This window comes from Heteronotia binoei, chromosome 2 (genome assembly GCF_032191835.1).
Source record: "Heteronotia binoei isolate CCM8104 ecotype False Entrance Well chromosome 2, APGP_CSIRO_Hbin_v1, whole genome shotgun sequence".
NCBI classification, from domain to species: Eukaryota; Metazoa; Chordata; class Lepidosauria; order Squamata; family Gekkonidae; genus Heteronotia; species Heteronotia binoei.
The window spans coordinates 183,390,632-183,410,125 of record NC_083224.1 but is presented as its reverse complement, the minus strand read 5'-3'; the positions used below and the strand labels follow the sequence as shown (position 1 = coordinate 183,410,125).

The 19,494-nt window shown below is 45.6% G+C and overlaps 1 protein-coding gene across 1 annotated transcript in view; it reads right to left on the bottom strand.

The window, feature by feature from the left end:
* MAP2K2 (mitogen-activated protein kinase kinase 2) overlaps nt 1-19,180 on the bottom strand; it is a 32,687-nt gene extending 13,507 nt beyond the window's left edge. Inside the window, exons 1-4 of the mRNA XM_060232615.1 lie at nt 18,878-19,180; nt 7,257-7,467; nt 4,829-4,975; nt 229-306 (exon numbers count right to left, since the gene is read on the bottom strand). Of these exons, the coding sequence (XP_060088598.1) occupies nt 229-306; nt 4,829-4,975; nt 7,257-7,467; nt 18,878-18,975 (534 nt within the window). The 5' untranslated portion in view covers nt 18,976-19,180. The remainder of the gene's footprint in view (nt 1-228; nt 307-4,828; nt 4,976-7,256; nt 7,468-18,877) is intronic.
* Between the last annotated feature and the right edge of the window lie 314 nt (nt 19,181-19,494).

Here is a 19,494-nt window from a genome sequence, read left to right as displayed (position 1 = left end):
CTCCTTTGGCCCAGGTACTTCCAGAAGGTTTTGTGAGCTGGATCGCAGTGCTCTCTGGGGAACATATGGAGAGAGGCGGTCCCTAAGGTAAACAGGTCCTCGGCCATATAGGGCTTTAAAGGTAATAACCAGCACCTTGTAACGAACTCGGTAAATAACTGGCAGCCAATGCAGTTCCCGCAGCCCAGCCCGTTTTTTTAATACAATGCAAGGCAGACGCATACTCACCGCTATGCTGACTTTCCCCAGGATTTCCTCTGGAATTCTTTTGGCTTCTTTCAAAACCTGATCTAGGGAGCCTCCATCCTGAATTTGGGAGGGGAAAAAAATACCAGAATGGCTGACAGATAGGGCCACAAAAACCTCCCTGTTTGATCCTTATAATTCATTTTTTTGATTGATCTGTATGAATCAGGGGCAATGACCTCTCTCTGCCAGGCATCTAAAAGCTAGGGAAAGGGATAGAGGCAAGCAAATACACCATTACACACCAGCTTCTGGTTTGTAGGGACAGCTCCCCCTACAGTGACATAGCTTGTGTAAGGATGAACTGCCCCGCAACAGCAAAGTCACCTTGGCACCAGTGTTCCCTCTAAGCTAGTTAGCGTGAGCTAGCTCACAGATTTTTAGCCTCCAGCTCATACATTTTTGTCTTAGCTCAGGAAGGATGACCCCAGAGAACAATAATTAATGCAGTAGCTCACAAGGAAGAATTTTTGCTCACAAAACTTTGCAGCTTAGAGGGAACATCGCCTGGCACACCATATTGCGGAAACCAGCATCTAATAGTGAAAGTGGCAACATACAGCCTCTCTGATCAGAGGCAGTATATCTCTGAACACCAGTCACCGGAGTGGATGGACTACAAAGGAAACAAGGTGAGAGGTAGCCTTTGGTTTAATCCAGCAGGGCTTTACTCTTATGCACCCACAATTGCTCATGGATCAGCAGACTGGTTGCCTTCTTCCTTCCTCCTTGTCTAGAACTAAATACCTAAAGGGAATTTTGTTTGTTCAGATTTTGTTCCTGGGGGTTTTGAACTCAATATTTTAAAATTCTGTTTTGCATCTATTCCCACCCCCCTGATCAATCTGGGATGGTAGGGGACACTTTCATTTTTTAAAAAGCAATTAAAATAATTTTAAAATGCTTTAAAGATGTTGCTTTTCACTAATGTCGAGTGCTTTCACACACACTGAATAATGTACTTTCAACTGGTTTCAGTGCACCCTGAAACTGGATTTTACTGAGTGAAATGGCAAAATTCCCTTGCAAACAATTAAAGTGCATTAAAAGTGGATTGAAAAGTGCATTATTTATTGTGTACTGTGAGCTGCACTGGGGACTGTGTGTGTCACATACTGGCCAAAACCCAGGAACAATCAGGAGGTACAACAGTGGGGCCAGAACCCTGTTCTTGCCCCCCCCCGCAAGCAGTAAGAATACAGAACGTAAGTCTCAGACACAGTGTTCCATCTATATCCTGTGCCAAGTAGTCATTGATGGACCTCTGCTCCAGATTTTTTATCCAGTCCCCTCTTGAAGTTGTCTGTGCTTGTAGCCGCCGCCATCTCCTGTGGCAGTGAATTCCATGTGTTAATCAACCCTTTGGGTGAAGAAGGACTTCCTTTTATCCGTTCTAACCCAACTGCTCAGCAATTTCATTGAGTGCCAATGAAAAGGACTTCTTTCTCTACTTTCTCTATCCCATACATAATTTTATAAACCTCCATTGTGCCACCCCTCAATTGTTTCTCCAAGGCAGAGTCCTAATCTCTTTAATCTTTCTTCACAGGGAAGGTGTTCAATTCCCTTAATCATTGTAGTTGTCCTTTTCTGAACCTTTTTCCAATATTATACTTTTTTTGAGGCATGGTGACCAAAACTGTACACAGTATCCCAAATGAGGCCACACCATAGGTTTATACAGGTGCATTATGATACTATCTGCTGTTGTTTTCAATCCCTTAATAACCCCCAGCATAGCATTTGCCTTTTTTATTGTCACACACTGAACTGACATCTTCAGCGAGTTATCTACCATGACTCCAATATCTCTCTCATGGTCAGTTACAGCCAGTTCAGACCCCATCGATGTATATTTATAGATCCAGGTGGGCAGTCATGCTGGTCTGAAGCAGCAGAACAAAGCCACTGGACATATTTATAGGTAGGCATGATTTTCTCCTTTGCTTAAGGAGAACCATTATATTTGAAAATCTCTGGCGTAAAGCATCTTCCATGGCTCCATTTTCCCCCCTAGTTGCAGAATTCTCCAGGGCTTGCTTATAACAACATGACTGAACGAGTCACCAGATGGCAGCATCTTCCCTATAACACAGGAGGGGGGTGGGGAGGCAGGCTCAAACAAATTCAAAAAAGGGAGGGGGGGTTAGAGGAATAGAAACATTCCCTTCCCTGCCAGTTCCTGCACTACATACGCGCTTGTCTTGAAGAGAAATCTGTTCAATAACAAATCTGCAATGGATCCTGTTGGCTAGAACCAAAAGTTCTGCCAACCACAGATCAAACCCCACCCCCCACCCCCCACCCCGATTCCAAGACCCTGTTCCAGCTGTCCCTGCTTTCAGATTAATGGCAATCAGACAGAACTTCTCTGCACCAACATTCCGTCTGTGGAATACCCTCCCCAGAGATGATGGTCCGATGCCCAACAGCCACTGCATTATTCTCCTGTGATTCTATCTTGCACATTGGTATTCTGCACTTACTTCAGGGATGGCAGGGTGATGTTCATGGTCCTCCCTTCCTTATTTTAGCCTCACAACAGCCCCGTGAGGTATATGAGGCTGAGAGATAATGACCAGACAAAGATTACCAAGCAAACTTCACAGCAGAACAAAGGTCTGCCAGATCCTAATCCATCACTTTAACCACTACAGTGACTGAGTTCTGCTCTAACCATTTTGCTTCTGCTTTTAATGTGTTCCCTGCACTGCAACACTGTCCTGCTTTCTTCCAACTGACAGGTGTAAAGATACATTGGCGTTTTATTTTGTTTTTAAAATGGGAAGGCACGATGTTAACGTTTTGTATGAACAAACCAATCAGAGATGTTTAAGCAAGCCCCTTTAACAGAAATATTCCTTCCACGCTGCCATGAGAAGGTGAGTCTATCCAGGACTTTTTTTGTTTAAAAAGTCCAGCAGGAACTCATTTGCATATTAGGACACATCCTCTGATGTCACCAATGGTCCACAAGGGTTTTTTTGTAGAAAAAGTCCAGCAGGAACTTATTTGCATATTAGGCCACACCCCGTGATGCCAAAAGAGCCCCGTGGCGCAGAGTGGTAAAGCTACAGTACTGCAGTCCTAATCTCTGCTCACGACCTGAGTTCAATCCCGGTGAAAGCTGGGTTTAGGTAGCCGGCTCAAGGTTGACTCAGCCTTCCATCCTTCTGAGTCGGTAAAATGAGTACCCAGATTGCTGGGGGGGGAAAGTGTAGATGACTGGGGAAGGTAATAGCAAACCACCTGTAAAAAGTCTACTGTGAAAACAATGTCATGTGACGTCACCCCAGAGGTAAAAAGTTCTTCATATTTCCATATGGTTCATCAAAATTTACCTGATGCCAAGCCAGCCGGAACTGCGTTCCTGCTTAAAAAAAAAAAAAAAAGCCCTGAGTTTATCTCAGGGTGCAAGTAGACAAACTTTGGAGATCCGTGTAATATCTCCAGATGCTCAAAAAGATGATGCTGGGGCACACCAACCTGGATCAGGAGCCTAAACTGTAGGTGGGGGGAGAGGGGTATTTTTAAACTCCTTTGCCTGTGTCTATCTGAGAGTTTATTTGCTCCAACTGGAGTTATCCCTCCAAGCTGCTATTAACTCATGTGCTGGGGTTGGGGGGGAGACAGGCACTCATAATGCACCCGTGGTTGTAATAAGCGCTGGAGGAGGAAGAGGAGTCTGAAATCTCAGTCATCACAAGCGAATTCTAGTTTACGGGTATGTTGAGGCTTGAGATACCGATGATGCAACATTAAGAGCACAGGTACAAGGAAAACAATTCCTTATTCCCCCCCCCCCCCCCAATTTGAGGAACCATATGGAAATACGAAGAAGCTTGAGAGACTGAGACTAGGACCTATCACAACACGGGCCACCAATTCCAGGCAAGCAGGTGCTTAAGAGGTGGCTTGGCACAGCAGCATCTAGGGCACATTGCGCCACACTCTCGGTCGCGTAACCAAGCCCGAGAACAAGAATATAAATAGGTTATAGGTAGGTGTGACAAAGAAGATGTAGGGAGAAGGTTAAACCGGTAGTCATTACAGGGGATAGAGTGACACATTAGAGGGCTGCAAAGAAACAAAAGAGGTGGCACGTTGGGATAACAAGAAACAAGAGTCTAGTGGAATATCGAAGACTAACACAATGCTACTCCAATGTAAGCTTTTGTGAACTAGATATTTTTCCTCAGTTCTTTTTCCTTTTTTTTAAAAAAAGGTCAGCCCACAGGATTTAAAATATTTTAAAAGATCAGCATGGCAGAAGACACAAAAGGAGGACATGGGGAAAAGAAATGCTAACAACTGGTGATAAGGAGAGCCTGAACAGGAGCAAGGAAAGCAACTGGGTGAAGAAGTCAAGGAGTCTGGAGAGGAGGGAAGGAGACTTAAAGGGAACACACTAATGCTTGAATGAATCATTCAAGATATGCAAATCTGCTGTGCCGCCAGGTATGCAGATTACGCACAGTCATCCAAGCTTGACATAGTATTCCCAACGAAACCCTGAGCTCTTAACCAATTCCCTGCCCCATCTTGGAGTGGGGTGGGGGGAGAACAGGAACCCAGTCCTCACCATGTGCTCCATGCAGATGCTGATCTCCCCATCGCTGTAGAATGCACCATAGAAGCCAACAATGTAGGGGGAGTTGCACTCATGAAGCACCTGGAGCTCACGGATAATCTGGTTTCGAATGGCCGGTTTGATCTCCAAGTGAATCAGCTGCAAAAAAAAAAAAAAAGGGGGAGGGGGGGCAGGGAAAATCAAGGTGAAGAATACTGGAATATTCCCAAGCAACACTTATTACCTCCTAAAGGCATCTCAATGGTTTGATATCCCTGGGAAGGAGGGAGGGTATACGGAAAAGAAGCATCTTAGCTATATGTGAAAGAATGAGGCAGAAATGTTGGTGTTTTTTTTTTAAATGGTGTTCTTCAAACCAGCTGATTTACAGCTACTGAAAAAGTACTACTATTGGGGAGGGGGATCTCAGGGTAGTAGCTAAGAGGCTTCACTGTGGTTACAAGAGAATGACAACCAGGAAGAAAACCTGGTTAAACCTGCTTAATTTTGCTCTGTGCATTTGCACCAATGCCAGGAGACACTTTACATGCTGCTGATTTTGCAGCTTTTATTTGAAACTGCCAGACGCCACCAATCTTTTCACGTTCCTTCCTTTTCACCCTTTATCTGTTACGCTGCTGTATTATTGAGATATTTCTTGTTTGATGTATGTGCCCGTCACCTTAAGTTCTCATATTATTAAAGCTGCCACATAAAGAGCGTGTGTGTGTGTCTATGTACCGGGTACGTGGGTGGAATAATAACCTATGCACTCTTGAAAGCCTTCAGGATCTGGTAGTTTCCAGTCAAGTTTATGTTAATGAAGAGAACTTTAACACTGGCAAAAAGCACTCTTGAGCTCTCCACCCCCGACATGATAGCTGAAGGAAACACAGTATTGAAATATGCTGCAGTTAATCTGCAGGGGCCCTGCAATTTAGAATTTATGGCAAATTATGATATCCATCCAAGAACCCCTACTACAGAGATACAGCCTAATACTCTGGGCTAGGTGAACTGCCCAGGAAACTCTCATATACCTTTCTAGCCTTAATGAGCTTTCAGCAGAGATGTCCTGATGCCTTACATTACTTGGACGTCTGCAAGGCTGAGCTGGGCAATGGAGCAAGCTGCTCAGAAGGTCTCAGAATGCTGTTTACTAGAAGGTTCTCAGAGAGAAGTCCAAGGCCTGACATCAGACAAGTATGCTTTGGGTGCTACATGCAAAACAGACCAATCTTCACTCCATATTCCCAAAGGAAAGGAAACACCCAACCAGTCTCCCTTGTAAGAGAACCTGACATGAGAAGCAGGAGAAAGGCAGGATGGTGCCCCTGGCAGGCCTTGCTCTCACCTTCACTCTTTTCCCTTCCAATGGCCACCATTTACAGAGACAAGACTAGAAGAGCACAAGAGATGGCCAGGAAAATTTCAAGCGTGCATCACAGAGCTTATTTCTCACATGTGTCATCTGTAGCAACAATACTCATATCACACTTGGGTCTCAGACAATCACAAGGTGTGCAAGCCTAATTTCTACCTTGGGGTCTAGACAGCCTCTGTGTAAAGTCCACCAGTCCCCCTGATGGCTTTGGGACCTTTATTAGTTCTATGAAAGAGCAAATAGCAGCAACTGTGACTTTTCACATCACAGCACTGCAGTTCTGGGAAAAGACTGCTCAAAGCCACCTTGCTAAGCAACAGAGGAAGTTGTATAATTTGGGGGCAATGTAAAGGACAGGGGGAGTGGCAGACTAGAGAAAAGCCTGAGCTACCATCACTTTACATTTTCACACAAGAAACACAGGAATTAAGACCTTCTAGATGCAGTCTTGATTTCTGAACACTGTAAAGTAGACAGCATGATGGCAGCTGAATTGAAGAACACCACAAACGGGGTGGGGGGAATTAGGGCAGGGGAAGTAACCCTGACACTCGCGCCAAATAAAAGCATGCTGCCACACCATTTTGTTTGGCCCACCACAGTGATTTCTAGTAACATTTTGAGGTGAGCTTCTGAGGAGCTTGAGGTATTGAAAGTCCTGCCTGGCCCTCTTCCACACTAAACAGCAAATTTAAATCAATTACACTGCATTCCAAATTAGCCATGATAGCCTCCTGCACCAGAATGACAGCACGGCACCTTAAAGACCAATAGGGTTGCTATCCATGTAAGCCTCTGTAAAACATTTGTTCTGGAGAAGCTTACATGGGAAAACTCTAGGACTCCAGCAAAACCGCCCCGAAAGTGCCACAGAACTCTGCCATGCTGCTGCACAAATGACACAGAGCACTCATGAATTTACAGGTTTACTGTACTGGCTTATCTCCTTGTTTGGCAGGTCTGTCTTGTCACTTGGCAGCTCTGTCTTGCTGATGGCACCCCAGAGCAATTGTTTCATATGTTAGAAGAGAAATCTCCCTTCTCCCCACACCTCACCTTCCGTGCCATGATTAGTCCTGAGGGTTTGTGCTGTACTTTGGTGACCACCCCGCCATTGCCAGCACCCAGCTCCGAAATCCTCTCAAAGTCATCATCTTTAAGCTCTCCAACTTTGGCTTTCTGAGTGAGAAAAGCTTCCAGCCGTTTCTTCTGTTGCTCATCCAGCTCCAGCTCTTCCAGTTTCTTTTGGAGGTCAACGAGATGCGCTCTGAAGAAAAGCAGAGGAAAGAACCATTGGTCTTCCACGGATCCCTGCTTTGCCCCTTATTGTTTCTATCAACACACTACCCATTCTGTACATGTTTGGCTCTTAACTATCCCATGCTGGCTCCTAGGAAGTATCTTTGAGCCAGGTGTGTGAACGAGGCAGCCTGTGTTTAATGGTGTGCTTAACAGAGGTCAAAAGAAGAGATAAGTAACACCAAACCCTACCCTCTGAAAACAGAAACTACAGATTCTCTCCTTGCAATCCCATGAAGGACCAAAACATGTTGCTAGGTTACTCTCACTGCTTTTTAGGGTATACGCAGAGCCAAAGTGCACCCTGCCAACCAACAGCTCTCAATTTCCTGGATTTCCTGTTGAACTCCTGGTGTACATTAATCCCTCTTCCAGACCCACATTTGATTCCCTGCAAAACAATATCTCAAAGACATCCAGCACCGCTTCCAAGGCTCTTTCTTCACGCTCACTCCCATTAGACTTCCACTCTCACAAGCCTACAGTATCGTCCCTTGTCTTCAACTGGTTCCTCCTGAAGCTCTTAGGATCCTGTCAAGCATTGTATTTCTTGGTATTTAATCCATGTATGGACTGGAAGCCATTTCCTCTCTGCCTCTAAATTCTTCTCTCTCATAGTTGCATTTCAAAGCTTATTCTCCCCCCCACTTCCCTTCCTTTCTCACCTCTTGATAGAAGATTTAGAATATGCAAGTAACGATGCTGGAAGCAAGGCGCCTCCCCCGACCAGTTCCCATCCATACATCTTATCAGAAAAACAGGAATGTCTGGGAACCGGGAGAAGTTGTAGTAACATAATGGTAGTTGATAGTACCCTTTGAACCTTTGTTGCAATTTACATCTGCATGTTATGCTTTGAAGCTATCTTTTCCAGTGCCTTTGAAGTAGCCTTTACGAGTCTATACCATGTGAAATTTTGTATCACTTCCAAGGTATCGCACCTTGGAGCAAGTACTGGATTATCAATAAAATGATATCAAACAATTGATTGGTTATTCGAAATACCGATGCTTGACATTTTGGAAGTGATCCTATTAGGAATTTAACTGAACTGGCAACTTTCTAACCGCGTGGCGGAAAGAACTCCAGATAACAGTGAATTTCCTACTTCCCCGGAGAGGAGACGAGGTGAAAGCGGAGAGGAAGAAGCTACGGTGCGGACCCCTCCGTGGCATATCTAGACGCCCGTAGAGTTATGGGGCGAGGGTCTCCTCTGTATATTCAACAATTCCTCATCACCCCCCCCCCTGAAGTTGGGAACCGCGAACTTCCACCACCCTAATGGAGGAGGCACCAGCTCGGAGGGAGGCCATCCTAACATGACATTCCCATAGGGTGATGATTGGGGAGAGCGGGCAAGAAGGCACACGAGCCGGTGGTGGCAGGGAGCGAGAGGAACCTCGACCTGAGGAGGAGGAGGAAGATGAGGTTCCTGAGCAACCATGCCCCGAAGGGGAAGGAGAAGAGCCAGAACCCGATGACCGGGGAATACTCCACAGGGTGAGAAATGAGATGGCCGAGATGGTAAGGGGTTTGAGGGATGAAATACAGGCCAATGCCACCTTCATGGCGCAAGAGATGAGGAGGCAGCTCGAAAGGGGGCTGTGGCCCGCAGATCCAAGGGAAGCCCCAATACCCCCGCTGGCGAGACAACAGCAGCTGCCGCCACTCCCTATCCCACGAGACTATGGCTGGGGGAGAGAATTGGATGCTACCTTCGATGGTGACCCCGAATACTTCTCCATCCAAGCCAATAGCTACATACACTATTGGGGAAACACCTTCCCAGATGAATTCAGCCGAGTAGACTACTTGGGGTCAAAGCTGAAGGGGGCCACCAAACGATGGTACATGAGCCTGTACGAGACCCAAAGCCCCGAGTTGGACATGGTAGCTGCCTTCCTTCAAGCCTTACTCACGCAGTACGAGGACCCGCTCCATGAAACTCAAGAGCTGACAGCACTGCGAGACATGCAGCAGGGGTCGAAATCGGTGCGTGAGTATGCAGCCAAATTTCAGGCAAATACGGCCAAAGTCTGGGGGTGGAATGAGTTGATGAAAATCGAGCCGTTCCAGAGGGGCCTGAATGTGAGTGTGTTGGATTGAGCTCTACAACAAGCCCGTCCCACCACGCTGCTGGGATGGGTGCAGCTAGCCGGTGAAGTAGAGACCAACATTAAAAGAGTGGCACTGCAACACCAACAGCAGCAAGTGAGCAAGGGAGGATGTGAGTCTTGGTCAGGAGCAAAGCCAGAGGAGAAAAAAGTTAACCCCACGGGGGAAGCCAATAAACCAGCCTCCCTGCGACGCTGCTTCTGATGTGGGGACCTGAACCATCTGGCCGCTAACTGCCCAGAGTGACCTTGAGGGCCCCCCTTACTCCGAAGCCCAGCGCACCGATGTCAAAAGAGATTGCAAGTCGCCCTAAAGAATCAGCGAAAGGGAGTACTGTAGCCGCTACTTCCATGGATGAAGAAACCATCATCATAGATGAGTTAAGTGAGATGTCCTGGGAAGATGAGCCGGTGGGAAACAGGAACGACCTGCACTGAGAGGTGCCGAGCAGCAGGTCGTGGAATTAACGGCACCATTAAGGGTGAGAATAACTGGATCTTTGTTTTTTGTCCCATTGGCTTTGTTAAATTCAAGACTAAAGCGGTTTGTCCATGTTCGGGCCCTAATTGATTCAGGGGGCACAAGAGAAATAATTATGCCCAAGTTAGTGGAAGCCTTGGGTCTCCCCAAGATCCCCTTACCACAACCCATACAATTCAAGCAGATGGACGGGACAGTAATGAAAGGGGAACCATGTGTTGACCAAACTCAAGCAGTGCTGGTGGGCATAGAAAACCACTGGGACATAGAACTCTTTGTGATAGCTCCATCCGCATCCATTGACGTGGTACTAGGAGTGGGGTGGTTGGCGAACCATGAACCAAACATTAAATGGGGAGACCAGACCATAGACTTTACTGATAAAAAATGTGAACACCACCAGTGGGATAAAGCTTGGGGTTCTGACCCACCCCCTAGGAATGAGAGATTGTGCTTAACGATAGAAGAAGTATGCTCCATCCCCAAGGAGTACAAAGACTTGAAAAGGGTGTTTAGTGAAGAGGAAGCAAACGAACTTCCTCCCCATCGGGACACTGACTGTGCCATAGAACTGATTCCAGGGCAAGAGCTCCCTAAAGCTAAACTTTACTCCATGGGATGGGCAGAAAAGGCTGGATTATGCACATTTTTAGACAAAAATTTAAAAAGAGGATTCATCTGACCGGCCACCCCCCCCCCCCCCCATGCAGCCTCAGTACTATTCAGAAAGAAGAAGGATGGTGGGCTCCGGCTTTGCACGGACTTTCGAGGGATTAATGGAATTTCTACCTCAAATGTCTATCCCATACCTCTAATCAAAGACCTTCTGAGTACGGTGTCTGAAGGGAAAATCTTTACCAAACTAGATTTACGGGATGCTTACTTCAGAGTGCGCATAAAAGAGGGAGATGAATGGAAAATCGCCTTCAATAATCTCATGGGACAGTTTGTTACCTAGTCATGCCGTTTGGATTACAAGGGGCTCCAGGAGTTTTTATGAATTTTATAAATGAAGTACTACGTAAGTACTTATATAAAGGGGTCGTGGTGTACCTGGATGACATAATTATTTATTCAAAGGATTTACAATCTCATGTAAAGTTAGTGAGGGAAGTTCTAAGTACTCTGTACGAACATAAACTGTAAACTAAGTTGTCCAAGTGTGAGTTTCACAAAACGGAACCTGACTACCTAGGATATAGAGTATCCGGGAAAGGGTTAGCCATGGACCCTGCCAAAATTCAAGCAGTGCTAGATTGGGAACCCTCGAGGACATGTAGACAGCTCCAATCATTTCTCGGTTTCGCAAATTTTTACCGTAATTTCATTCAGGGCTTTGCGCTGCCCCTGACGGACCTCCTCAAAACAAAAGGGAAAGGCCCGGAAGCAAAGAGACCAGGGGCGAAATTAGAGTGGACAGCCAAATGTCAAGAGGCATTTAATAAACTGAAAAGCCTATTCACTAGTGAACCCATTCTCAGTCACCCAAATGAGTTAAGACTTTTCGTGGTTGAATGTGATGCTTCCGATGTCACTGTGGGAGCCATTCTGATGCAACCAGATGATGAGAGGAGGCTAAAACCCTGTGCCTACATTTCTAAAAAATTCTCTCAGGAACAACGGAATTGGTCCGTGTGCGTTAAAGAGGCATTTGCTGTGACGTTTGCATTAAAGACCTGAAGGTCCTGGTTAGAGGGAGCCAGGGTCCCTTTTGAGATTTGGAGAGATCATAAGAATTTGGAAGCTCTCACAGGACGCAGGAAGCTGAGAAACAAATTTGATGGGCAGGATTTTTCACCAAATTTGATTTTACTTTAAAGCATATTCCGGGTTCCAAAAACTTTTTAGCAGATGCTTTGTCTCGACTTCCCCAACACAATATCCAATGGGAAGAAATTATTGACTCTATTATCTCACCCCATTATCTGGTAGGAGCAGTAACTACCAGGTCTAAAGCTAAGAAAGAAAATATCGAGAAGTGTGTGTGTGTGGGGGGGGGTGAGAGACTGATTGCTGAAGTTGAAAAGGAGGGAGATCAGAAACCTGATGGGGTCGTTAAGGGAGAAGGAGGATTCTGGTACAGAGAAGGAAAACTGTATGCGCCAGAGAGCCTCCGGAAGGAGGTATTACAATTTTGTCACTGTAGCAAACTTTCTGGGCATTTTGGCTATGTAAAGACCTTACATCTGGTGAATCAACAATTTTGGTAGCCATCCATGAAAAAAGACATTTCAAATTATGTGGCCACTTGTCCAGTGTGCATAATGGCTAAGAAAAGAGGAGGAAAACACCTGGGACTGTTACAACCGCTGGAAACTGCAGACCGGCCATGGTCAGTGGTCTCAATGGACTTTATAGTAGAACTCCCAGTATCACAAGGAAAAACAGTGATTTTGATAGTGGTGGACACTTTTTCGAAATAGCCACACTTCATCCCATGTGCCCAGTTACCTACTGCAAAAAAGCTAGCCTACTTATTTTTCCAGCATGTGGTTAAACTACACTCATTCCCAGACAAGGTCATTAGTGACAGAGGGCCTCAGTTCGTTGCCAACTTCTGGCGGGAATTTTGCAAACTAACAGGTATGGAGCAGGGTCTGAGTTCCGCGTACCACCCTCAGACTGACGGACAAACGGAAAGAGTGAATGCGCTCCTAGAACAGTATTTACGGTGCTACGTAAATTACCAACAATCCAACTGGGTAGATCTGTTACCGTTTGCGGAGTATGGATATAACAATAGTGTGCATAGCTCCACCAAAACTTCTCCTTTCAGGGTGGTAAATGGTTATGAAGGGAAGCCCTTTCCACTATTACTGGGAGGAACTACCCCCCCATTACCCTCTTCATTTGAACATTGGTGGGGGAATTTGGGAAAGGTATGGAAAATAACACAAGAGAACTTGGAAGCGGCTAAAGACACTTACACGAGACATTATGACAAAAGTCATGATGCAGTGTGGGACTTTAAAGTGGGGGAAACATTTTCCTTTCAACTAAGAACTTACTTATGTCTCAACCTTCCAGGAAGTTAGCCTAAAAATTCCTGGATCGGTTCAAGATCAAGAGAGTCATCAATAAAGTAACAGTGGAACTATAATTGCCAAAAATGTTTAGTAAAATCCACCCTGTTTTTCATTGCAGTATACTACGACGGGATCCTGGAGCTACTTCTTGGCACCCTCGACCACAAGCTCCACAACCTATCCAGATTGGGAGTCAGAGTCACTATGAAGTCAAAGAAATTTTAGATGCAAAGTTAAAGAGAGGGGTGTTGTATTTTTTAATCAGATAGAAACATTTCCCACCAAGCCACGATGAATGGGTGGAGGCTTCAAATGTACGAGCAGCAGAGTTAAAGAAATTTTACAAATTGAATCCGAATAAACCCCGGAAAAAGTCTTAGGGGGGGCAGTATGTCAAGCATGATATTTCTGGGTATTGACTCAATGTATGGACTGGAAGCCATTTCCTCTCTGCCTCTAAATTCTTCTCTCTCATAGTTGCATTTCAAAGTTGATGCTGGAAGCGAGGCGCCTCCCCCGACCAGTTCCCATCCATACATCTTATCAGAAAAACAGGAATGTCTGGAAACCGGGAGAAGTTGTAGTAACATAATGGTAGTTGATAGTACCCTTTGAACCTTTGTTGCAATTTACATCTGCATGTTATGCTTTAAAGCTATCTTTTCCAATGCCTTTGAAGTAGCCTTTAAGAGTCTATACCGTGTGAAATTTTGTATCACTTCCAAGGTATCGCACCTTGGAGCAAGTAATGGATTATCAATAAAACGAGTTTTTGTATCAAACAATTGCTTGGTCATTCGAAATACTGATGCTTGACAGATCCATCATCCCATCCCTTGCCTCTTGTTCACTCTTTCCTGATTAGCCCATGCCACCTCCCCATCGACAGCCTCCCAGTTCCACACAATCACCTCTTTCATCCCCTTCCTGACTTTGCTCCTCCTAAACATCTCAGCTCCATTCACCCCACTGACGACATCCTCCTAGCTATTAAACTAGCTCCATACACGTTGGTGGAGATGTGATGGCCCAAGAGAAAAATGGGTGGGGCATGTTTTTTCTCTCTGGACAAATCCCCCCCCCCATTTTTTTCTAAAAGAAAAACTGGAAAATTGAGGATCGATAAAAAAATGTTCCTATGAAATATTTTCTCTCTTAGAATCACCAAAATTCTTCCATAAAGATAGTTTCTCACTCAAATTATACAGGATGAAAAAGTCTGATATAATTAGTGCAGGCGCTGGGGGTTCTGCTGCCCCAGGAAGAGCCCCACCCCTGACTTCCAGTAGGGTGTGTGGGGGGGAACTGTGGCAGTGGGCTGCTCAGATATTGGCTCTGAGCACACTGGCTGTCATTGCTGCCCCCCTGACCTCGCTCAGCCTTCCCGGTCCCAGGAGGGCTGAGCACATTCATGGCTGCAGCAGACGTGTTCAGAGCCTGGCTCCAAGCGCGCCCAATGCCGCACCACCCCCCTGACCCCACCCAGCCTTCCTGGGACCCGGGAAGCCTGGGCAGCATCCAGACAGCAGCAGGCACATTCAGAGCCAAGCTCCAAGCGTACTTGCTGCCACCATGGTCCTGATCAGCCTTCCTGGATCTCGGGAAAGCTGAGCAGGGTCAGGGCAGCAGTGAGTGCACTTAGAGCCGGGCTCTAAGAGCACCCACTCCTGAAGCACCCCACTGCCCCACTCAGCCTTCCTAGGGTTGGTAGGAGTGGGCCAGGGCAGGTGGCGGCTGCCTTTGCATTCCCCAGGTCTGTAGCACAAACCTGGTGAATGAGAAAGTGGTGGGGCAGTGCCTGAGCACTGCAGTCCTTGGAGCCTGCAAGGCTCTAAGGAGTGTGCTGTGCAGGCGCTGCCCACTTTTGCATTCCCCAGGTCTGTACAGACTCAGGGGAAGCGAAAGCAGCCTGGCAGCGTGTGAGCGTCATGGAGCCTGCTTTCCACTGGGGAAGGCAGGCTCCAAGGAGCACACATGTTGCATGTGGGGGAGACGGGACACCTGGTGGCACCCCTTAGACCAGATCACGCCCAAGGCTGCTGCCTACTTGGCCTACTCCCACGCACCGTGCGTGGGTACAATGCAAAAACTGATTTCCCCCCCTCTTTGAGAATGAGCGAAATGAAGGCCAAGATTTAACTCAAAATGTGGAGATTTCCACTTAAGCAGCTGAACAGCATTACATAATTCATATGTATACCATAGATATTTACAATATTTTTAAGATTTTACGTTGCTCAACGATTTTGTCAATAATTAATACCCTACAATCTGTGTAATAATAACTTATAACAGAATTCATTTTTTTCAATGTCATAAAGTTCAATATCCAAACAAGTTGCTAGTCCTACCCATTGCGACTGTATCTGAATATTTATGTACAAATCATAATACACTCTGTTTTGTTTACTGCTGAATTTATTTAGTACCTTCAGCTTATTTTCCCCTACCTCTCAGATGGCAAAAATTAAGATACATGTGCCAATGTATGTCAGGCAATGTCAGACTGTAACTCTCGAGTCCTGGGTAGATTTGCAATTTTTCTCTATGACACATTAATATCTTTAATTCCATAAATATGCCAGATAGTACATTTTTATCTCCTAGGTTACAAACGATGCACTGTATGTTGTTAAATCACTAAAAGCAGCATGGGTTTTTAGTATATTACCACATATATTTCAATTTCTCCCTAAAATTTAGTCCCTGCCTTCAAAAGTTCCAGAAATTCTCTTCAGTCATATAATCCTTTGAATGTCCACCTTTCCCCAAGTTCTCCGTCCCCTTGTGTTCCCTGCTCTCTCTTGCCAATGCTCTCCAGAGCCATACGAGAATTCTTGCAAATGGCAGTCTATCCACTGTTTCTGATGTACTCCCCACTCGTTTCAGAAATTAAACCCATGTTAAAATGTCACCAGGTGGGAGAAAGCACAATATTTTAATAAATCCCTCAAACCTTTAAAATGTAAGCAGGATTGTGCCTGTGGCAGTAACAGACCTTGCAGAGTAGGTCCCTATCCAGTCTTAAAAAGGGTACTATGGACAATTTCAGCTGCGGACTGGATGAACCAGGCTAGCTTGGTCTTGGAAGCTATGCACGGTCAGCCCTGATCAATATTTGGATGGGAGACCACCAAAGAAGTCCAGGGATGCTATGCAGAGACAGGCAATGGCAAACTACCTGTCATTTTCTGCAACTTGAGAGCATTTGCCATCATCATGTACCATTTCATTTTGCAGAGCAAAAAGTGGTGGCTGAGAATTTTTATCCCATTGCTTTTAACACCATTAATATCCCAGGTGCTATTTTTGTGACTGCTGCTGTGTGCCGTTATTTTTAATACAGTATTTTTATCTTATAAAATCACAAACTTTCATGGGAAGTCTCACAGGGTGGAAAGCCAACACATGCATTAGAATTATTAATCCCCTCAGCAAAAAATACAGAAAAGGAGGAATGGAAAAGAAGAAATGGATTGAAAGTTCCAAGCCACAGCCAACACCAGGTAGTCTTGTTTCCCAGTCCTAATTCAGCTCTTCCCTATACACCTCACTGACTCCTTGTGGGTTTATATTCACACACTATTGTTCCCACTCTATAATCCTAAACTTACTGCATCATTGATTGGATGTCTTATGCTGTATGAGAACTGTATGTTTTTTAATTCTGAAACTGTAACTATAGACTAAGCAAATTTTAAAAATGCCTCTGTACATAACACTTGCTTTTGCCACCCCAAGCTGTTAGCTTCCTTCTTTTTCCCATGCCCAACCCTCATGTAACATAACTCCCCCTGCTCCTTTCTTACAAGTCTCCTCAGGTAGCCTCCCTAGTCCACAGGGGGTTTTGGCTGTCTAATGCGTCCCCCTCCATAGACATCTATTTCATTCCATTAACAGATGTCTCCCAGTCTTAGCTGTTCCTCAAAAGTACACTTTGTCATGCACACCCTCCACCAACCTGTCAGATTCCTGTATTCCTCCCCCAATCCCTTATATAGCCTCCTTTAGAAAACCTGCCCTCAAGAGAAGCCTTTAATCTCCCCATTATTTCCCACCCAAATTCATTTGCTGGTAAACTACTCAGGTTTCCACTCCTATTCCAGGTGTTTATTTTAACTAATCCCCTTCCTGCACTAATAGGTTCTGTCCCATGGCCTTCCCTCTCTATCTCAGTCCAGAAGTAATCAACACCCACCTTAAATAGCGGTACTGATATTACAGTAAGAAACACCTGTAATACCCATCCACAACAAAAATAATTTGGAAACCATTAGAACTTATTTCTGTACCCCATTCTGTTGTCCCATTTCCTCCACCTGCTTCCATATACTCATTCCTTCTTCAAGTGTCTAGATGCAATCCCATATCCCTCCCCAAATCCAGCATCAATCCCTTACCTTTCTTCCAATCCTAAATATTAAATAATGACTAACAGTATTAATAATGATAATGAAAACATAATGATGGGAACCCTGGTTGGGTGGAACAATGGCATAACAATGTTTTAAATAGAATTCTAACATGAATACTGATAAATGCTCTCTTTAAACTTTTTCTTCGAATTCCTTATATGCACACACCTCTACTTTTAAGAGTCTAATATAATTCATCCCCACCACACACCTCTCTCCCTCCATTCCATACATCAATATCCCCTCTCTAAAATGTCTAGTTCCTTCCCCATCTGCCTTCACTATCAAGAGCATCCTCTTGCTTCAGGTTCATTATTTCCACTGTCTTCCTCCCTCCAAAACCCTCAAACATCCAAACATTTATTAGCAGCAGCAGATATATCCATATTAATGTGACAATCCCAATAACACAAAGAACACTGAGACAAATAAAACACCACAGCACCCTTGAAGACTTACAGTTTCTATTCCCCCCAGAACTTCAGCATGGTGCAGTAGGCAGAATAGCACACTATGCTCTGGGAGAGCCAGGTAATCTGTCATGGAAGCTTACTAGGTGATTTTGGGCTGGTCACTTTATCTCAACATTACCTACCTCACAGGGCTAAGGTGGGACTAAGGTGGAGGAGAGAAGAACAATTTAAAGAACTTCAACTCCCCAATGAACAGAATGAAACATAACAAAATATATGTTGCGGCATATATCTCACTTCCTCAGACACAAGGCTCACTGCATATGAAGAAGCGAGCTCTAGCTCACAAAGGCGAACACTGGAATAAAATGTTGCAGGACTTCAAGGTGTCATAAGACTTTTACTTATTTCGACTTTAACAGACTTTCAAGGCAACACATCTGGAATCGTTATTCATTATCAGCTGCTTTGCTTTCCATGATAACAAGAGCCTCCTTTAAGCTCTCTTCCCTTCTTCTAATAGCACATGCCCCATCTCTCCCTATTGGCAATATTAAGGAGAGCAGCAATATTATCCATAGTATCAATATGAATATCAGTAACACAGCCAAAATAAACATTACTAATTATGGATCCTCGAAAGCAATAACAACAATATGAACGAAAAGATATATAATGTGAGTAATCTAAGAACAACATCAACTGTAACAGTACGAATACAATTAATCCAAATGATGTTTAATATTAACAGACAAGAGACATTCATATTAATATGTATAATATGTATAATCAAGAGACTGTGGCCAACAACTTAATAACTTCAACATTAATAACAGCATCCACGATGAGTGTTTATAATAAACGTTCCACTTTATTTATGGCTCCCCCAGCCCCCTGCCATTCGGCTCCCGCCTGCCCACGCCACTCACTCAGAGCCGTCGCCCTCCCCACCAGTGGGGCTGGGTCCTTCAGCGATGGTAGGGGTGATGTTGAGGGCCGGCGGTACCAGTTTCCTTTTGGCCGGCATGGCGGCAGCAGGGACAGCGGCTGCCTCTCCTTCCTCTCGCCTAGCGAGGGTTCCGCCTCACCAACAGCAACGTCGCCGGCCTCGTAGTCATCGCCCGGCTCGACCCGCTACGCCAGGCCGAGGCTGCGAGGCCTAGTCCAAGTGCGGCCCCCGAGGGAAAGGGGAACGAGGGAGGGTGAAGGAGGGGGCGTGGCTGGCGCTCGCTCGCGCACGAGCCCCGGTCAGGATGCCCCCTGATTGGCTGGCGGGCTGAGCTCCTGGGCGCGCGCCCGGGAAGCCCGTTCTCGATAGGTCCGAAGGAGGAGAGGAAGGCGCGGCCGAGACAGGGATGGGTTGAATTTTTTTTTCCCGAGCTCCTTCAGGAAGGGGGGTGCGCGCGCTAGCGCGCGAGCTAGCGAGCGAAAGGTCGCTCTCGATTGGCTGAGCATCCGATGTTCAGGTGCAAGCGCGCAAAGGAGAGGGAGGGGGCGGGGAGCGCGCGCCCCTGAAGAGTTTCTCGTCCTCCTTGCTCGCGGCTAA